The sequence below is a fragment of the Cynara cardunculus genome (assembly GCF_001531365.2).
Source record: "Cynara cardunculus var. scolymus isolate 2C chromosome LG 7, CcrdV1, whole genome shotgun sequence".
NCBI lineage: Eukaryota > Viridiplantae > Streptophyta > Magnoliopsida > Asterales > Asteraceae > Cynara > Cynara cardunculus.
Window position 1 is genome coordinate 5,420,099 of NC_037534.1, and position 17,783 is coordinate 5,437,881.

Consider the following 17,783-nt stretch of genomic DNA (forward strand, 5'->3'; position numbering starts at 1 on the left):
ATATATAGAAAAATAAAAACAAAATATATCCATGGTAAAGCCCTGTAACAGACCTAAGATTTTATGGGATTTAAACGTGTGTAAAAGTCTAGAAGCCACTCCACACCATTACCTAACTCTAAAATGACAAGAATGCCCCTGGGTTGACCCCACCCACACTCCACATCTGCCCTTTAAAACCCCTCGCCCTATCCATAGTTTCTTCCCTTTCCTTCTGCCTTCCTCCGATAAACGCTTTTCCGGCCATCTCCATGTCGTCTTCATTCTTCTCCTCCACCACCGGCGATCATCTCTCCTTCACCGGATTCCTTGACGACATTCTTTTAGATTTCCCACCTCAAAATGTTAACTCGTCGGTCATCGTCTTCTCTGGTTCCGACGACAACAACAACAACAACTCCACACCAAAAACCAACACCTCAAGTTCCGGTTCCAACGACGGTGAAAAAAATCTTAATCCGGTCGATGAACAACTTCGCCGGAGAAGGAAGATATCAAACCGGGAGTCGGCAAGACGATCCCGATTGAGAAAACAAAAACACTTGGAGACTTTAAGGAACCGGCTGAGTGGATATGAGACCGGTAACCGGGAACTTATGAAGCGGTTAATGTTTGTGAACCACCATGGACAAATTTTCCGGCGAGAAAACCAGAGACTCCGATCAGAGTCCGTGATGCTCCAACAAAAACTATGCTACTTACATCAAGCACTACTGGAACTCCACCACCACCCATTATCAGCTTCTGCATGGCCATGCAATTATTAATCACGTCACACTTCGATCCACTAATCATTAATGGCATTTGAAGCTATAATTTTATATAAAAAATTAATATTGTAATTATGTATTATATATACATATATATGTATGTAAGTCTTGGAAAATGGTTGCTTAAGCAAACCGTTTGATGTAGTGATTATTATATTGCTTAGTTCTTTAATTAATCTTTGTTAGGATTCTTGATACTTTACATATTTGGATGTAAAGTATATTCGGTGCATGATGCTTAATTTACTTTAATTAGAATTATTGATACCTTTTAATCTAGTAATTATTGCGTATATTGGACGTTGATTTCATGATTGGTTGGTCGGTTTGAAAATTTTGAAACGAGCTTATTCAATCAGTTTGAAGTTTGTAGTGTTAAAATTCGGACCCTGTATTTTGGTAATATATTAAATTTCTTAAATTGTCGGTTCTATTTTAAGGTTTTGTTATATCTGATCCACCTCTTTGCTATATAGATTTTTTTCTTAAATATTTTATAACTTTAAATCGTGAACCGGCTGTATAATCTTAAGTCTAATTATTTTCTATTTGTTATTTGTTAATTGGATTGGTCCCACCATTTTGATTAAGAAACCGTTCATATATATGAACCGTTCCCTTTTTGTATTAAAACTGTATCGCTTCTTCTCAACGGTGTAGAATTCTATAAGCCGATCTAAATTTTAGCAACATCGGTTGGAGATGCTCAATTATATTTATAAAATATTTAATATCTTTAATAAAATATTACTCATTTTTTTACATATTTATTTTTAAATATTTTCATTGATATATAGAAAGAATAAAAAGAAATTCTTTCATAAATAATATTTTTTTTTTTTAAGTTCTTTAAATTTGGAGAATTTTAACATCTCTCTCCTCTTTTTTCTTTTTGAATTTATTATAACAAAAATCTTCAAAATCTTTATTTTAGAGAATCTATTTAAAAGATGTTTTTAGAATTTCTCCAACAATTCTCTAAAATAGAGAACTAAAAGTTAATTTTTTTAAAAGAACTATATTTAACTTCAACAAGTTCTCTGTTTTAATATTTCAATACTTATTATATTATTAAAATATTTTATCAATACTATATTATAAAATATTTGGGTAAAACTCTTAAAAACCATTTTTAGTACATCAAGTACGGTTTAATGATACGTATTACTTAAAATTCAAAATTACAAGTAAATGATGCATGGGTACAACTTTTTAAAGTTATGTATTTGAATTCATATAACTAACTGATAAATATAACCAAATACAAAATAAACAACTCATGTTAAATATAATTAGAATAATCATTAAATTTTAACAAAATATTTTATTATTATTTTTATAAAAAAAATTATATTATAAAACCTAAAATAAATTAATTCGTCATTAAACCTAAATAATAAAAAGATTGAATTAAAAATTATCTTTATAAAGATCATTATATGATTAGATCTAACATAAATTACTTCGTTATTAAACCTAAATTAATTTTATACAAAAAAACAAGAACTTTTAAATTGTTAATTTGATACTAATATTGATAAAAAAAATATGGGTCTTCTAATTTATATTTTATTCAAATATAAAAACAGTATCGTTTTCTCGAAACCATACAAAACGGTATTATAAAACAAAACATTAAAATCGAGTTGCATTACACGAGCATGCTTCTAGTAAATTTATCATCTCAATACACTTTTTATAAAAATTTATATAAAATAATCTCTCAATCTCATTGGTGCGAGTGAATAAAAAATCAATCTTTCTCCACACATAAGATTTTAGAGAATATAGAGAAATTATTGGAGTAAAATAAAACCTCATTTTTCTCAATTTTAGAAAAGTTGTTGAAGATGTTGTAGACAATGCTTACCCGAGGCCTAGTATAGTACTGATTTGATTTCAAATAAAGTAACTAGTTGGGACAGATCGATAAAACCTCAACAGTCTCGGTAATCCGTGACCAGTTAGTTATATGCACCCATATAAGGCCAATAACCTTCTAAATTTATCTTGAAGACATGTTAGGAGGATTAATTATGCATCGGAATGGAAGACATCCACAAGAGCATGTGAATCTTTTGAACCTATCCCTAAGGTTGGATTTCATGCACCAGATCCCATCAAAACTATACAATTAAAACTTGAGATTGAATTTTAAAAATCCATTCTTTTATAAATCAAACAGTAATACTTTTCAACCCATGGCTTTATTTTGTGTCGGTAATTATACTTAATTTTCATTATATTTCGTGGCCTATTTCTTTAAATGTAAACCAAAAGTAGTGATTTAACAAACAATCATACAATGTGTTTGAGTTGAGTCAAAGTCTATGTTATCGACAAACAAAGTTGTTGGAGATCATTCACATGACTGGTTTCCAGGTACATCCCCTAAACCATCCATCACTACACATCATCCTTTACCTTTAAAAGTTTTCCTCTCAACTAATATTAGACACACACATATATATATATACAAAAAAAAGTATTCGTGTAATGTAGCGAGACACATCTCGATTTTAATGTTCTATTTTATTATTTGTCTTTGTCGATGTTATAATACGATTTTATGTGTTGTTAATAAAGCAACAATGATTATATTTATGAATAAAATATAAATTTGAAGATATCATAAAAACTTGGAAAAAAAATATCAATGCTAATATCAAATCAACTATTTAAAAGTTTTCATTTTTTATGTATTATTTATTTTTTATTATAATTTAATTTAAGTTTAATAATGAAATAATTTATTTTTTGTTTAATATTATAAATTTTATAAAGATAATAATTAAGTATTATGTTAGAATTTAATAATTATTCTAATTATATTTTAGATTTTTTATCTTTAAAATGAGATGTTTATCATGTATTTGATTATGTTTATCTGTAGTTAGTTACACGAATTCATATATGGAGCTTTAATAAGCTGTACTTACGCACAATCTAATTACAATATTAAGTTTTAAGTAATATGCATTATTAAACAGTACTTTACGCATAAAAAGTGGTTTTTAAGAGTTTTTGTCAAATGCTTATAATATAGTATATATATATATATATAGAGAGAGAGAGAGAGAGAGAGAGGATTTGTTTAAAGAACAGAATTCCGAACCCACTTATCTTAAATGGTATTCATGATGGATATAATATTCATTATTATTTGAGGTTATTTATCATGAATAATATATAAAATAGATGGTTATTAAATTCTCAAAATATTTAAAGTTCTTAAACGAAAGCATTCTCTGTCTCTCTCTCTCTCCCTCCATATATATATATATATAAATTCAAATGGATCTCTCTCTATATATATATATATTAAAAGGAATCCAAAAAGATTGGGTGCTTGAACTTGAACCAGACTCGGGTCAAAAAGACCCGATTACTTTTATGAACATCTTTATTATAAATATAAATATAAAAATAAAAGAAACAAGATCTTTCTGTGAAGGTAGGAGCCACATTTCACTTTTATTATTATATGAATATGAGCCCCAAATAACTGATAAGTTTAAACATCATTTACTCATATATTTCAAAAACATATGCAACATTTTATAATATAACACATACAAATAACCATCCAAATCTTTGTCAGTGATTAAAATATGCTCTAAAATTTATTACCGACACTATCAACTTTGTTTGATTCGTTCATAGGTACTGTATGTTTTTTTCAGTTTTTTAAATGCAATTATGTTTTATTGTCTTTTTATTTTATAAGAGGTAAACCAACATCTTATTTACCTCTAATTGTTCTGTAAACCCCTCAACAATGGTGTTTCTTAATTGATTAACCTTAATCGATCATTTTCTCTCAATCGACTCCTACCAAATCAATCCCCATCTCTCTTAATTGATGTATTTTAATATGATTTAAATGTGTTAAATACCGTTCATGACATATTTTTGTTTAAATGAATGTTAAGTATATAATTTAGATGTATATTTCGTAATGATGATGAATAAATATGTGAAATTGTATAAATATTTATCTATAAATTCAGCACTATAATTTTTTAATGAGTAAAATAGACAATTTAAACAAATTCAAAAGTTTATCAATTTACAAAAACAAACAGTCTTATTGATTCAGATTTCAGACTTCACTGTCACTTCTTATAAATCAGAAGTAAATAAGACTTCAGCACTTCCTCAAAAACAAACGTCACCTTAAATTCACAATAATTAATTATAAGATCTTGTAGGTTATAGCTCAACTTACAATAAGACTTGAGCCTTTAGAGATCCTCCTCAAAGTCACTAGTTCGAGTCGGGCCTGGTATTAGTCGAGGAGCGTATAGGCTGGCCCGGACACCCATAGTTAACAAAAAAGGATAGGCTATATGCACCCCTATGTATTGCTAATGCAACATATCAACATCAAGGACAAGACTTATTTTTTCATTTTCCAATGCATTAATTGCATGGTTTTCAAAATCGTCTGAGGGGTGTGGCGTTTTTCAGGCGCATTAATATTTACAAATATTATTTGTTTTACGCCTCAGGGCATGGAAGGAAAACGCCTCAAGTTTCGATTCTGTTTTTTTTAAACCTTTGTTAATTGTCTTGATTTTGAATTTTAGGGGGTGTTTGGGATTGCTTACTTGAAACAACTTATTCTTTTCTACAAAAACACTTATCAACTTATTATAAGTCAGAAGGGTTTAACTTCTTTAAAAACTCCTTATTACCGGTTTGGCACCGGCATAAGTTGTTTATCCAAACACTCAAAAGTGCTTATTACCGGTACCACATCGAAATAAGTTAATAAGTTATTTTTATAAGCAATAGCAAACACCCCTTAAAAGGCTGCATACAACAATACCAGAAAAATCTGTGTTTTTAGCCAAAAATATTCAGATTATAAGCAAATTATTGATTACAGATGTGAAATCACTTTAGATAAGGTTAATTGGTGCTGCTAGTGTTATGGCAAGTTCCAAGTAATGGGCAGATGGGGAGCAAAAGAAAAGACAAAAGATCACCTCTCTTATCATTCAAGATCTCCATCTTTTGGTAAATTTGGAATTCTTTTTCTCTTCAAAATCTCACTTTCCCAACCACCAAAAGCAACTTTGCCCGTATCACTTTAGATTTTACTAAAACCTCAACATCAAAAAAAAAAAAACACAAAAGCTTATGCTCATTAAGTCAATAGACTACAAACTTCACCTTAATGAATCTCCAATCTGTGTATGGCTTATTTGCATGCTTTCTATTTCACAGACAAACAGATCACAGTCTCACACGTGTGTCGGTGTCCTAACGGGTTTTTTAAATCCATGACCTTCTAATAGTTTTAAGAATGCCACTTTCCTACAACGGCAAACTAAAAGCAACAAGGGAGTGGTCCAAGCCTTAAGAAAAGCACATTCAGAATTACACTAAACATATAGCCATGAATTGAAGGTAAATGGTTACCAGGGGATAAAGCCAGATCAAGATCCAAAACAGACAGTCGTCTTCATCCTCAATTGCCTTGTTATATACAACAGAAATCCTTAAAGAACACAAATTTTAGTCTTCGTACAACAAAAACGTTAAGCCAAAATTTTCATTTTCTTAGCCACGGTAACAGCCTGATTATCAGATGTTAACTGTATGTAAGCCTTTTTTGTGCCATCATAGTTGATCAATGTGTTAATTTTCTTGGTTTTGATCTTAAGCATGTTCTCAAAGGCATTCCTAATGTCTTTCTTGTTAGCACGAACGTCAACCATAAAAACTAATGTATTTTCTTCTATGATCTTATGCATTGCAGCTTCAGTAACGAGAGGATATTTGAGAACCTGTTGATAGTCCATTGATGATGTTTGGGTGACGATCTTCTCCTTTGAGGATGATGCACTTGATTTCTTTGCCTCAACAAATTTTAAGGATTGTTTTTCCAGTTCAGGTTCCTTGAAGTTGTCAAGTTCAGGCTTGGTTGGTGTTACCATGATTCTCTTGGCTTCAAGTTCTTTGGCCACAAAGTCCCGGTCCTGTGATGCCATTTTCCATTGGAAATAAGAATTATGATTTAAGCAACACAGAGTGCATTGGAAGTATACAAAGGGTTAGAACATATAAACAGAAAAATGGCACAAACACAAGTTTATATATAGCAAAACACTTAACAGTTCACATGGATCGTACACAACATTACAGTGTATATCTGCATGGAGGGGACGCACATGTGCATCCATCGTGTGTGCACAGGATGGGGTGCCTGGCCACAGATGCGTGCATGGGAAGGTCATGCACATAATCATCTTGTCTTACCTAAGTTTTCAATTTAAACAATCTAGAATTGGAATCATACCATGCCACAAATTAGAGAGTACCATACAATTAGGCTTGTAAATGAACCGGGATCAGTTTTCCATATATGAGTTCATCAAGGACCATTCTGACTAAACCACATCCAATTACAATGAACAAGTGATGGAGTCCAACATATTGGGGAATACCAATTTGGATAAAAAATAACTTATATTTGTAACTAAATCCAATTTATACTGCCCCATACAAAAACGGTTCACTTTTCGCATAGTGGAAAGTTCTACAGGGTAGCCATCAGACAAGCAAGTTGTATGGATCCGAGTTTTGGACGTTAAGGAAAACCTATGAGAGGAAGTTGGAAGTTGCAGATGGACTTGTGGAACAGCACGGGGTATTCCAGGAAAGATGGGAGTTGCGTCTATCACGGATAAATTGGGAGAGGGAAGACTACGGTGGTTTGGACACGTGCGAATGAGCCCAATGACGGTGCCAATGAGAAGAGTAGAGAGTGTTATGGTCGAGCGGTCGAGAAGGAGGGCAAACCGAGGAAGATGTGGGAAGAGCAATTGAGGTTGGACATGACAGCCTTAGACATTTTTGAGGAAATGACCCGGATATGAGTTCTTGGAGACGCAAGGTGTGGACTTGTCGCTATTGTAGTTAAAGAGGGTGAGTGCAGGACAAGGAGAAGTTCAGGGAGTTGGCAGTTAGGGTATCAAAGGCTTGTGCTGGATGAAGGATTTGTGTGTGTTTTCTTACTTGGGATATGGTTTATTTGTGCCTTTTCCTTTTTCTTTTCCCTCTTCTTTTTGTTGCTTGTTATGTGTGTGTCTTGGTTGTCCTTCTTATCCTTGTCTTTTCCTTTCCGCTCACACTTTTGCACAAGCCAGGGGTCTCTATGGAAACCACCATTCTACCCTTTGAGGTAGCTGTCCGGACTGCATGGTGCATGCATCCCACCCCTTACAAACCCTCTTTTCAAGCAAAGATATACTGGGTTTGTTTGGTTTTACAGAAAACTTCATATTATGGTTTTAGTTTACCAGAAAGTTACTAGATTGACCTGTTACGCATTGTATAAAAGCAATGCCCCTCAAAAGAGTAATGGGTTGGAGTCATGCATTTTCTAACAATAATGATTAAGCAAATTCTATTTGGGTTTATGTTCAATTCTAAGATGGATGTCTGAAACCTAAGTGAGGGACTTTGTGGCATCCATCCTACATTGGTTGTCAACATAAAATATGAAGTCCATTGAAAGTCTTTGTAATAACTACTAACAACTTCCCACCATTGCTTTGGCTAATTTGAAGGTTATTGGGTCAAATTTATTATAGCTTTACAAATAGTAGCAATGGCTCCTCAATGTTCATGGGTATGTAACTCCTACGCATAAAGATAATGGTTCTATTTGCATTTCTGTGTAGGGCTAACAAGAACGTCAAGAAAATTAATTGGAGGAGTTCATAACATCTCGTCCCACATCTGTTGGGCTGTGAATTGTAAGTCCTATAAGTTCTTCGTAGTTGGCTACTAATAACTTCCGACCATGGTTTGAGTTGATCCAGAAACACTTCACCACTCATCTTATTTGGACTTTAAGGTGTTACAAAGTGGCAACTGCTACATGAACCAAATTAGCATTACACGTTAACAGCAAAGAAGCTCGCGTTCCTCAGCTGCAAGGTTTTTACCTTTTAACCATTCTCCAGAACTTCAAGTCTGTAACATTTTGTTGTCATACCAGCAATCAAAACACACTTCAAGGCCTTACTTCTTATGTGGCCATTTCCAACACCCTATAAAAGTCAGAGAACTACTCATACAAGATGATATCCACCATGCCTTTCTCCTTTTGGTAGAATTTTCTGCCATGCATGATTTCCAAATCTCCCTGCAACCAAGCCTTTGATAACAAGTCTGCAGATTTTGAATTCTCAGGCTGCTCTAACACAACCATATAAAAGATAACCACGCAATCAGCTCTGCTGCTTCTTGATTACCGACAGTATTCTAAAAGGAACCCCATGGTGCTAGGCTCGTCTTCGATGCTAACCCCCATGGCATGCCATGGCCCGATGTGCATTTTTTGTAAGGCGCTGTTCGATTTTTTTTACTTTTGATCTTTTTACCTTTTTAAGTTTTTAGTATATGTTGGTCTTAGATTAGAGGTATGTGGAACCATTAGTAGAACAGTGTTTTTTGTTATTGTGCTATTAAACCTTTTTTCTAAGATAATTGTATGTATTATCTTAGTCTTTTTATATAAACTAAATTGATTAATTGTTCGATATCATTGATTTATTGAATAATAGCAGAAAACATATGTGTATATATAATTATGTGTACAATATACAGATTTGTCACTATAAGTCATGCCTTTGAGAAGCATGAGGCTAGGTTTCTTATCAACAGGTCAAGACTCATAAGATTCTTGGATAAAACATTACTATCATGTAGCATTATCAACAATTTACAGACAAGTTGAACAAATTCTCCTAGACCTTAGTCCCAATGTTCCATCCTATGATGCCTAGCTTAACCCTAAATAAAAACCGCATAATTAAATTATTGCAGCTATGAATTGGAAATCGTAATTGGTCACAGATGTTGCCCATTGTACCAATTCTCGTTTACTATGCAACCCAATTAATAGCACCAGCATACTGATTACTTACAAACAAAAATGCATACTACACATAAACAATGCTCCTTTGGAAGAAATTTGAACCTAGGATTTCACATAAGCACTACAGACGGAAGCATGTAATTGACACAACAAATGTTATACGCGGGAAAAAAAAATAATAAGTTACCGATTCAGCCTGACAGGCTTTGATTGCGAAAGAGCATGGCTTATGCTTGGAATTTGAATCAATCTTCAAGTTGATAGGGTTTACAAAAATCCCTTTTGAGAAAGCAAAAGCTTTTACCGATGACGGAGATGGTGAGTAATGATTTCTGATCTCCATTATCATGTTCGAAGAAGAAAATATAATCGCCATGGATTTGCTGTTTTCAAGAATTACTGTAAATACGATTTAAGAAGGGTTTTATGGGAGGAAGAGTGGTAAACGAACAAGGGTTGTGGCTCTCTCTCTCTGCTCATGGATAAAAGATTCATATCCTTTCGCAAGTTAGCCCCCAGTCTTTAAAATGTTTTCAAAATCCATCCCTAAACAAAACCATTACTATTTTTCATATTAGCCCCCAATCTTTTAATGTTTTCAAACCCGTCCTTTAACTTTTTCTTCCCGCAACAAAACCATTTGGTTGGGTCAGCTTGCATACACCTCGACTAATCCAAGAAGCCTCGAAGATAACAGTCAAGAAAATCCCTAAACTCGAACTAAAAGTTTATGAGAAGGAGCCTCAAGATCTAACGTTTATTTGCTGGTTGAGTTCATCCATCTTTCCACATTCGTTGTATTATATACTTTAACAGAAGTTTTCTTGTAGAGCATATAATAGAATCATCTCGATTTACATGCACTCGAGTCATGTGATTTTGCTGATCTTGCAATCAATTTGTTTTGATGATTTTTAACAGCCAAAATACGAACAATATTGATTATTTTTTGTATATAATATGTAGGATCTATACCCTGAATCCAAACTTAAACTCAACTGTCTTCATATATGTAAACTGTATCACATATGACAGTAACTGCTATAACTAAGGTGGGACGCTTTGTCCATATTTAAAAAGTTAATCTGAACAAATCAATATAAACAATTAGATCAATTTTGAAAACCTAAGTTTAAAAAATACAATTAAAAACTCAACAATTTAACTCAATGACTGAAAAACTATTTAATAATTTTCATAGCAGGCAAAACTTATACAAAATTTCTGTTTACTTGAAATTCCAATACATTTTCTGTTTCTTGGAGTATTTTATTAGTAGATTAAATATTAAAATTTTATAAAAGTAATTTTTATATGTATGTATTAATATGTGAAAGCTTATTTTAAAACTATAAATTATACACAAATATCCATCATTAATTATTAATTCATAATATTATTTGGTTGTTCTCAAAATATTTACACTTTGACCTAGATACCAACAAGATTGATCATTAACTTTTCCAAATCGAGGTTTAAGAACATTTAAAACTTAAAAAAAAGTAAATCGAGAAACCCACATCTACTATTATTATTATTATTATTCATCCATGTATCTCACTTCCTCAAACCCTTATGCATTTGAATCAAACCGTGAACTCGTTCTCGAGAAATCACAGGCGAATCACCACAAGCCACTGACAACGGCCTCTTCCTCAAGTTACCGTCTTCCACATCAAATGAACATTTGCACCACAAAAATGAAACCTTATTTCCAAGTCCAAACCTCTTCTTCATCTGGTCACCCTTAACCTTATAATCCTTCGAACACTCTTTGAAAGCAGCCAAAAAAGGGTCCTCCTCCCTCCAGAATATCTTTCTCGACAACGACACACTTCTTCTCATAACTGGATCTCGAGAAGACCCTGGTGGTGGTTGTGGTGGAGGTGCAAGATCATCTTTTTGGCCAATCACCTCCTTACCTGAATGCCCTTCAGCTATCGGAGATGCCATAAACTTTGGTACACCAGGGATCATCTCCCATGAGAAGGGTACGTTTGCTTGCTTGTAGTTCATCTTTGAGTTTGTATGCATATCATGATCTTGATGGTTCTTTTGAGGTGGTGATTAATCTTTATATGTATAATATACATATGCATATATATATATATATATATATACATAGAGAAAGAGAGAGATAAATATATGCATGTATAATGTGTGTAATTCATGCAGTTTAACACATATTAGCGAGAAAAGATGAAGGTATTAAGCAAATGAAACGTGAAGTGAAAGGTAAACTCATTGCTTTTTAGGGTTATTCATGAGAATTTGATGAGAGAATGGGAAAATGGAAGTTAGGGGAGTCTTTTGGTGTTTCAAAATCCAACTAATTTACGGAATGTGTATATAATGGTTTTATACTTTTAGCATAAATTAATGCTTTTTTATTTCATTAAAAAAACTATACAAATTCCGTTTAAAAAAAGTTGTACAAACAATGATTCAAAAAATCAAATATAAATTTCTTTAATGATATCCACAATGATGTAGTTTCTTCATGAAAGTTCTTTTGGGAAAACTTTTCGTAAAAAGTGGGATCCACGTGGTTAGATATTAAGACAAAAAAAAAAACCACAAGGGTGGTGCCTAATTGGTTTGAGCTTAGCTCCAAAGGTCAAAAGTACAAGGAGGTTCAAATGCAGTGACTTCGGACTATCTGCAAAGCTGATGGTCGTCCTGAGATTAGTCGGCTTGCATAACGGGTTGGATATCCAGGTTAATAAAAAAAAGACTTATTATAAGGATTTACAGTTATAAGTAAAAGATGATAATTGGTTGTCGATGCTTTTTCTTGATGTAAGGTGGTCAAAAAGCTTTTCGGTAAGCTCTGAAAAACCTCCCATTGTGGATGTTTTAAGATTGGATTCATGTTGTTTTTGTTTCTAATTTCATAATAATAATATTTGTGATTCTAATGGCAGGCGAGGAAATATGCAAATGCTAACATCTAACAGTAACTAGATAAGAAATGGATTGTCATCAGCTATTCGGTCTGATTTTTATGATTTTATAATCTTACAGTTGCAAGTAACTAATAGATAAAGGGTTAATTGCAAAATAAAAAAATTAACAACTAACTTTGATTTAATTTATTGTGGGAGTCTTTTGGGCCATAGGCATACGATTCCTTTGATAGTTTTGTGTTGTTCAGTTTTTGATGACGAGACGTCTGTGGCTTCATGGGGTTCCTTTTTCTCGTCTCTTTTTCCTGTTTTTGGTTTGGGTTTGTAAGCTCCTTTTGTTTCCTTTATGTGCCTTGGAGAATGGGGGTTTTAGTAAACTATGGCTTTAAAAAAAAAATCTAGTTTGATTAGCAACTTCCAGATGTCGTAGAAATATAACTTTAAAAAAATTGTTATTCAGGGTGATAATAACCGAAAAGCAGTTACCATATAATTAAATTAGAGTGACTTGATGTTGACGTGGTTATTATCTCCGACTCTCTGTCTCATATAAGAGTTATTAGAAACAAATATAATTAAATTATATAAAGCACAACGGGAAAAAAAAATACCTTTATGTAGTCGGAACATGTTTTTTACAACTTTTAAGGGTAATTTGTCGTTGTATTGAAATAAAATCACAAAACCATGGTGAAACGACCATTTTGTAAAGTATAAGGGAATATTTGTAATTTTCCAAAAGTTAACTCCTATGGCCAAAATGGTAGTTTATAAAGTCCAGGGAACTTTGTGTAATTTTATAAAACTTAATATAATTTCAATCTTATGACAAAATTGCATTTTATAAAGTTTTGGGACATTTTTATATTTTTCATAAACATTAAATAATTTATTTGGGGCAAAATTTAGAACTTTGATAGTTTATGGACTAATATGCAACTTTCGAAAGTTTCCAAGAATTGGCAGCCAGAACCCATTGGAAACAAATTTAACCCAAAAAATAGTAGGAAGGAAGTACGAAGAATTGGGCACATTAGTGATGGCCAAATGGGACCGGCCCGGCCCATAATCGTCGGAGGACCGGAACCGGGACCGGTAGGGACCGGTTATCGCCGGTTTTTGGCTTGGTTAGGTCCGGTTAAGGACCGGCCCGGGATCGGATTTTGACCATCACTAGGCACATATCATCTTATACATAATACTATTCAAGGAAATATGAGGAAGGAAAAACGATATCGATAAATAATCGATCAAATCCGACTTATCTGAGAATGTGATCGGAGGTAAGGCGTCGGTGATGACTAGAGGACGGTAATGACATGAAGGCGGCAAATGGAGGGCAAGAACGACAAGGAAGAGAGGGGCGAATTTGAATTTGAAATTTTCATGTATTTTTTTAAAACATCTGCAACAGATTTTTATAATTTATCTAAAATAGATAATAAAAAGTCAAAATCTTCAACAACATTTGACTGCAACATATTCTCTATTTTAAATATTTAAATATTTATTATATTATTAAAATATTCTATAAATTTATCATTTTCATATACTTTTTAAAAAAAATTATATAAAATCATCAATCTATTGTATTCAAAAAATTTAAAATCATATTCAGATTTTACGATATAAAATTTAGAGTAAATTACAGATTTGGTCATTGTGGTTATATGAAAATTTGAATTGGATCCCTTAAACAAACTAATTATATATATGGTTATTATGGTTTCACTTTTGTTTTGGATTGTGTCCCTTATCCCAATGTCGTTAGCCTTAACTCCGTTAACTTGAGGGTATTTTGGTCCTCTTATATTTTTCATTAAAAAAATATAATATCTATATTACGATAAATATTAGTATTACTAATTAATTTATTAAAAAACTCTAATATACAAATAATTAGGGTTGTAAACAAACCGAACGAACACGAAGGGAAGCTTGCTCATGTTTGTTCATTTAACTTAACCGAACACGAATGATAAACAAACAGAAATCTTTGTGTTCGTTCGTTTAGAAACCATGTGTGTTCGTGTTCGTTCGTTAACATGCTAAACGAACGTAAAGAACGTGCTAAACGAGCATATACGAACGGGCTAAATGAACATAAATAAATATCATTTGAATTCAAAGTAAATAAACAAAAGATTATATATATTAAATTTAATATATAAACGATAAATGAACGAACGTTCACGAACGTAAATAAACGAACGTGACTCATGTTCGTTCGTTTAACTAAACGAACAAAAAAAATTGTTCATATTCGTTCATTTATTAAATAAACGAACTTCTCATCGAACGGTTCGTTTAGAGCCCTACAAATAATAACACAGATTTTTAATGTGTCCCCGTACATAAACCATCTCCTCGGCGATATCCCCTCGTCCCTACCGGCGCTCCTCCTCATCGCCGACGCCCTTTTGCTTCTCGTCTCCCTCATCTCGATCCACTCACCACCACACTCCATCGTCCGACAACGCACTCAAATCACACTCCACCGTCTCCCATCTTTGGCAACCATTCATCATCACCTTCACACCATTCTCCTCCATCTCACCTCCCTCATTCACCATACCTCCTCCCTTTTATGGCTAACATGGTGTAGGAGTGTAGTAGGAAGGCAATTAAAACACTTGGAAAAAAACTCAAAAGAAAATCTAGTATTAATTTACAGATCTGGAGTTAAAAGATTTACCATATGAGTTCTATATTTGTAGATAGATATATAGATAGTATTGTCCATGGGTGGGCGGTGGTATATCGTGTGTGTATGGCAAGCTTTTGGGAAGCACTCACATGTGAAATTGAAGCTTTTCACATGAACAGAATGGGGAACTTTTGGATCAAGAACCCTAACCCTTTTGTTCCTTCTTCTTCTAAATCTAACACTTGATCTGAGTTATTCGTCAACGTGCTTTCGAAGAGGGGAGGCTCCACATCTGTTTTTGAACAGATAGGGAACCAAAATTCGTTTTTTCATGGCTGGAGTTGGAGTTGGAGATGGAGATGGAGAAGGAGCCCGAAAGAAATGGTAGCCGGAGATGGAGATGGAGATGGAGAAGGATAAATCGCCGGACATGTTTGTGACTTGATGGAAACCGAAAGAGGAGATATCAAGTAGGGAGCCACACGTGGCACTCCCTCATTAAACCTTCAAAATATTTTAATTGATTGAGATAAAAGGACAAATTCAGAGTTTTACCCTGTTTACTAAATATTTATCCGGTAAACGTATATCAGTAAAATTTAACACAATCATTTATTTATCGGGTAAGATTTTAGTCCACTAAAACGATATCGTATGCAACAATGTACCCGATAAAATTAAAAAAATACTTAATTTAATTTTGAATATTTAATATAAAATAGATTAATTAATGAAAATTTATTGCAAAAGCCTTTCTCATTATGGTTATCAAAGACTCGCCTTTTGCTTAAAAAGCTTGCATCCAATGACAATAACCCACTAGAAAAACTTTTCCAAATAGTAAAACCTATTAAAATGTCATGTTTTAGAGATGTTGATGCTCTAACAACATGACTCTGGTTTGATACTCCAGCTAACTTTAATCGTTAAATAAATCATAAGACTGGTTAGAGTTATCGGTAATCAACTTTTTGCTCAAGTATCCATGTAAGCATTATTTAATAAAAGAAATTGGGAAATCATATTGAAGTAATTGGATACCTTTTTTAATAGATAATTGGACCCTAATGTGCATTCTCGACTTTGTCATAGTGGTTTGTTGTACCTAGATTCATCGGATCTCTGGTATAGTCATTATTCGGCTGCTATCAGTCTCCATCAGCGCCCACAAACAAAATTGTTGTACCATAGCTTAGAAATTATTGTACCATTATAAAAACACAATTTTGCTTTTCTCGAAAAATGATTAGTTACTCCGTGAACGATAGTAGTTAACTAGTCATTGTACCATACAAGCTATATTAACTATTATTTAGGGATAAATTTCATATTTTTATTTGACATGAGATTTAATAAAAATCTATATTTAACAATTAAACATCTAAAATACATTTAAGATAAATAACACTAAACAAAGTGTGTGCGCTTGTGTTTTTGACTTGGTTATCTTATGGTGTTACATCTTATTAACTATTTTGTCTATTTGTTAGAGATGTTCCATAAATGTCTGTGATCAGGTAAATAACTCTATGAACGAATGAATTGGAATAGTCATAATTTTATATGAGTTTGAATTCTACTGAGAGATCCACTAAAGATCGGTTTATATCTTTGTTGATAACCCTTGTTAGTGTATCTCATGCTTTTATACAGTAGAAAAACTTTGTTTGTTTATTATAATTTATAATATTATTTGTTTTTATTTTATTTTATGGTGCCTTTAAAAAATATTATCATCAACACCTTATATTTATTATTAATTAAAATAAAAATGTGTTTCTAAGCCAATCTCAATATAAAAATATTAATTATTTTTAAATAAACAATTCCTTACCTACAAGAAAAGAAGATAGGTGGAATGGAATATTGTGGGGGGTTATATTAGTATATTCAACGGCTCCTATTAAAAAGGAATACAATCATTAAAATATAGCAAAAACTAATGGAATACTATTTATTTTTTTATATAAAATAATAATAAGGTGGAGTTTCATTATCTTTAGAAAGTTTGGTAAATTGTTACTTAAATACTATCGCCCAAAATCCACTTATTTTAATCCAATTTTGTTTTGTTATGTGTTTGTACATTATATATGTATTATAAATTCGTACTTATAATAATCTAATTGTGTCTTATTCTATAGTTATATTAAAAAAAGATTGATAATGAGACAAAAATAGGGGGAAATAAAGTTTTCTTGAGCCACTTATTTGGGTGGCCGTGGTTTCCGACCAGTTTATACGTACCGACTAATCCCCAGGTGATTATTAATGGCTTGAAGTTGTTGCAATGAACATCTATCGCCATAGGGAATTTAGCAGTATTTACATTTGAATCCGAAGAAGATGAGATTTTCACTACATCCTCTAAGATTTAACCAGCACGCCACAACTATTATACTCTCAAATTGGAAACAAAATATCAAATCCAATTTATTTTATTGAGCATGATCGTAAAATATTTTCAAGCTACTTAAGCTATGAAATAATGTTTATATATTTCTCGAGTCTGCATCAACAAGACTAGAGATCGTTTATCGAACTCTTAGATAAAAGTTCGTTGG

At 32.5% G+C, this 17,783-nt stretch overlaps 2 protein-coding genes across 2 annotated transcripts; one reads left to right on the top strand and one right to left on the bottom strand.

Moving 5' to 3' along the window:
- The first annotated feature begins 251 nt into the window (after positions 1 to 251).
- Positions 252 to 792, top strand: LOC112516038 (basic leucine zipper 4-like). Its single transcript, XM_025123075.1, has one exon. It carries the CDS (start codon positions 252 to 254, stop codon positions 765 to 767), a length of 516 nt encoding a protein of 171 aa, XP_024978843.1. The 3' UTR covers positions 768 to 792.
- A 5,384-nt stretch (positions 793 to 6,176) lies between these two features.
- On the bottom strand, positions 6,177 to 10,163 carry LOC112515412 (60S ribosomal protein L23a-2-like). Its single transcript, XM_025122211.1, has 2 exons — positions 9,854 to 10,163; positions 6,177 to 6,757 (listed from the first exon to the last, which is right to left on the bottom strand). The coding sequence occupies exons 1-2, from the start codon at positions 10,040 to 10,042 to the stop codon at positions 6,317 to 6,319; spliced, it is 630 nt and encodes a 209-aa protein (XP_024977979.1). The 5' UTR covers positions 10,043 to 10,163; the 3' UTR covers positions 6,177 to 6,316.
- Between the last annotated feature and the right edge of the window lie 7,620 nt (positions 10,164 to 17,783).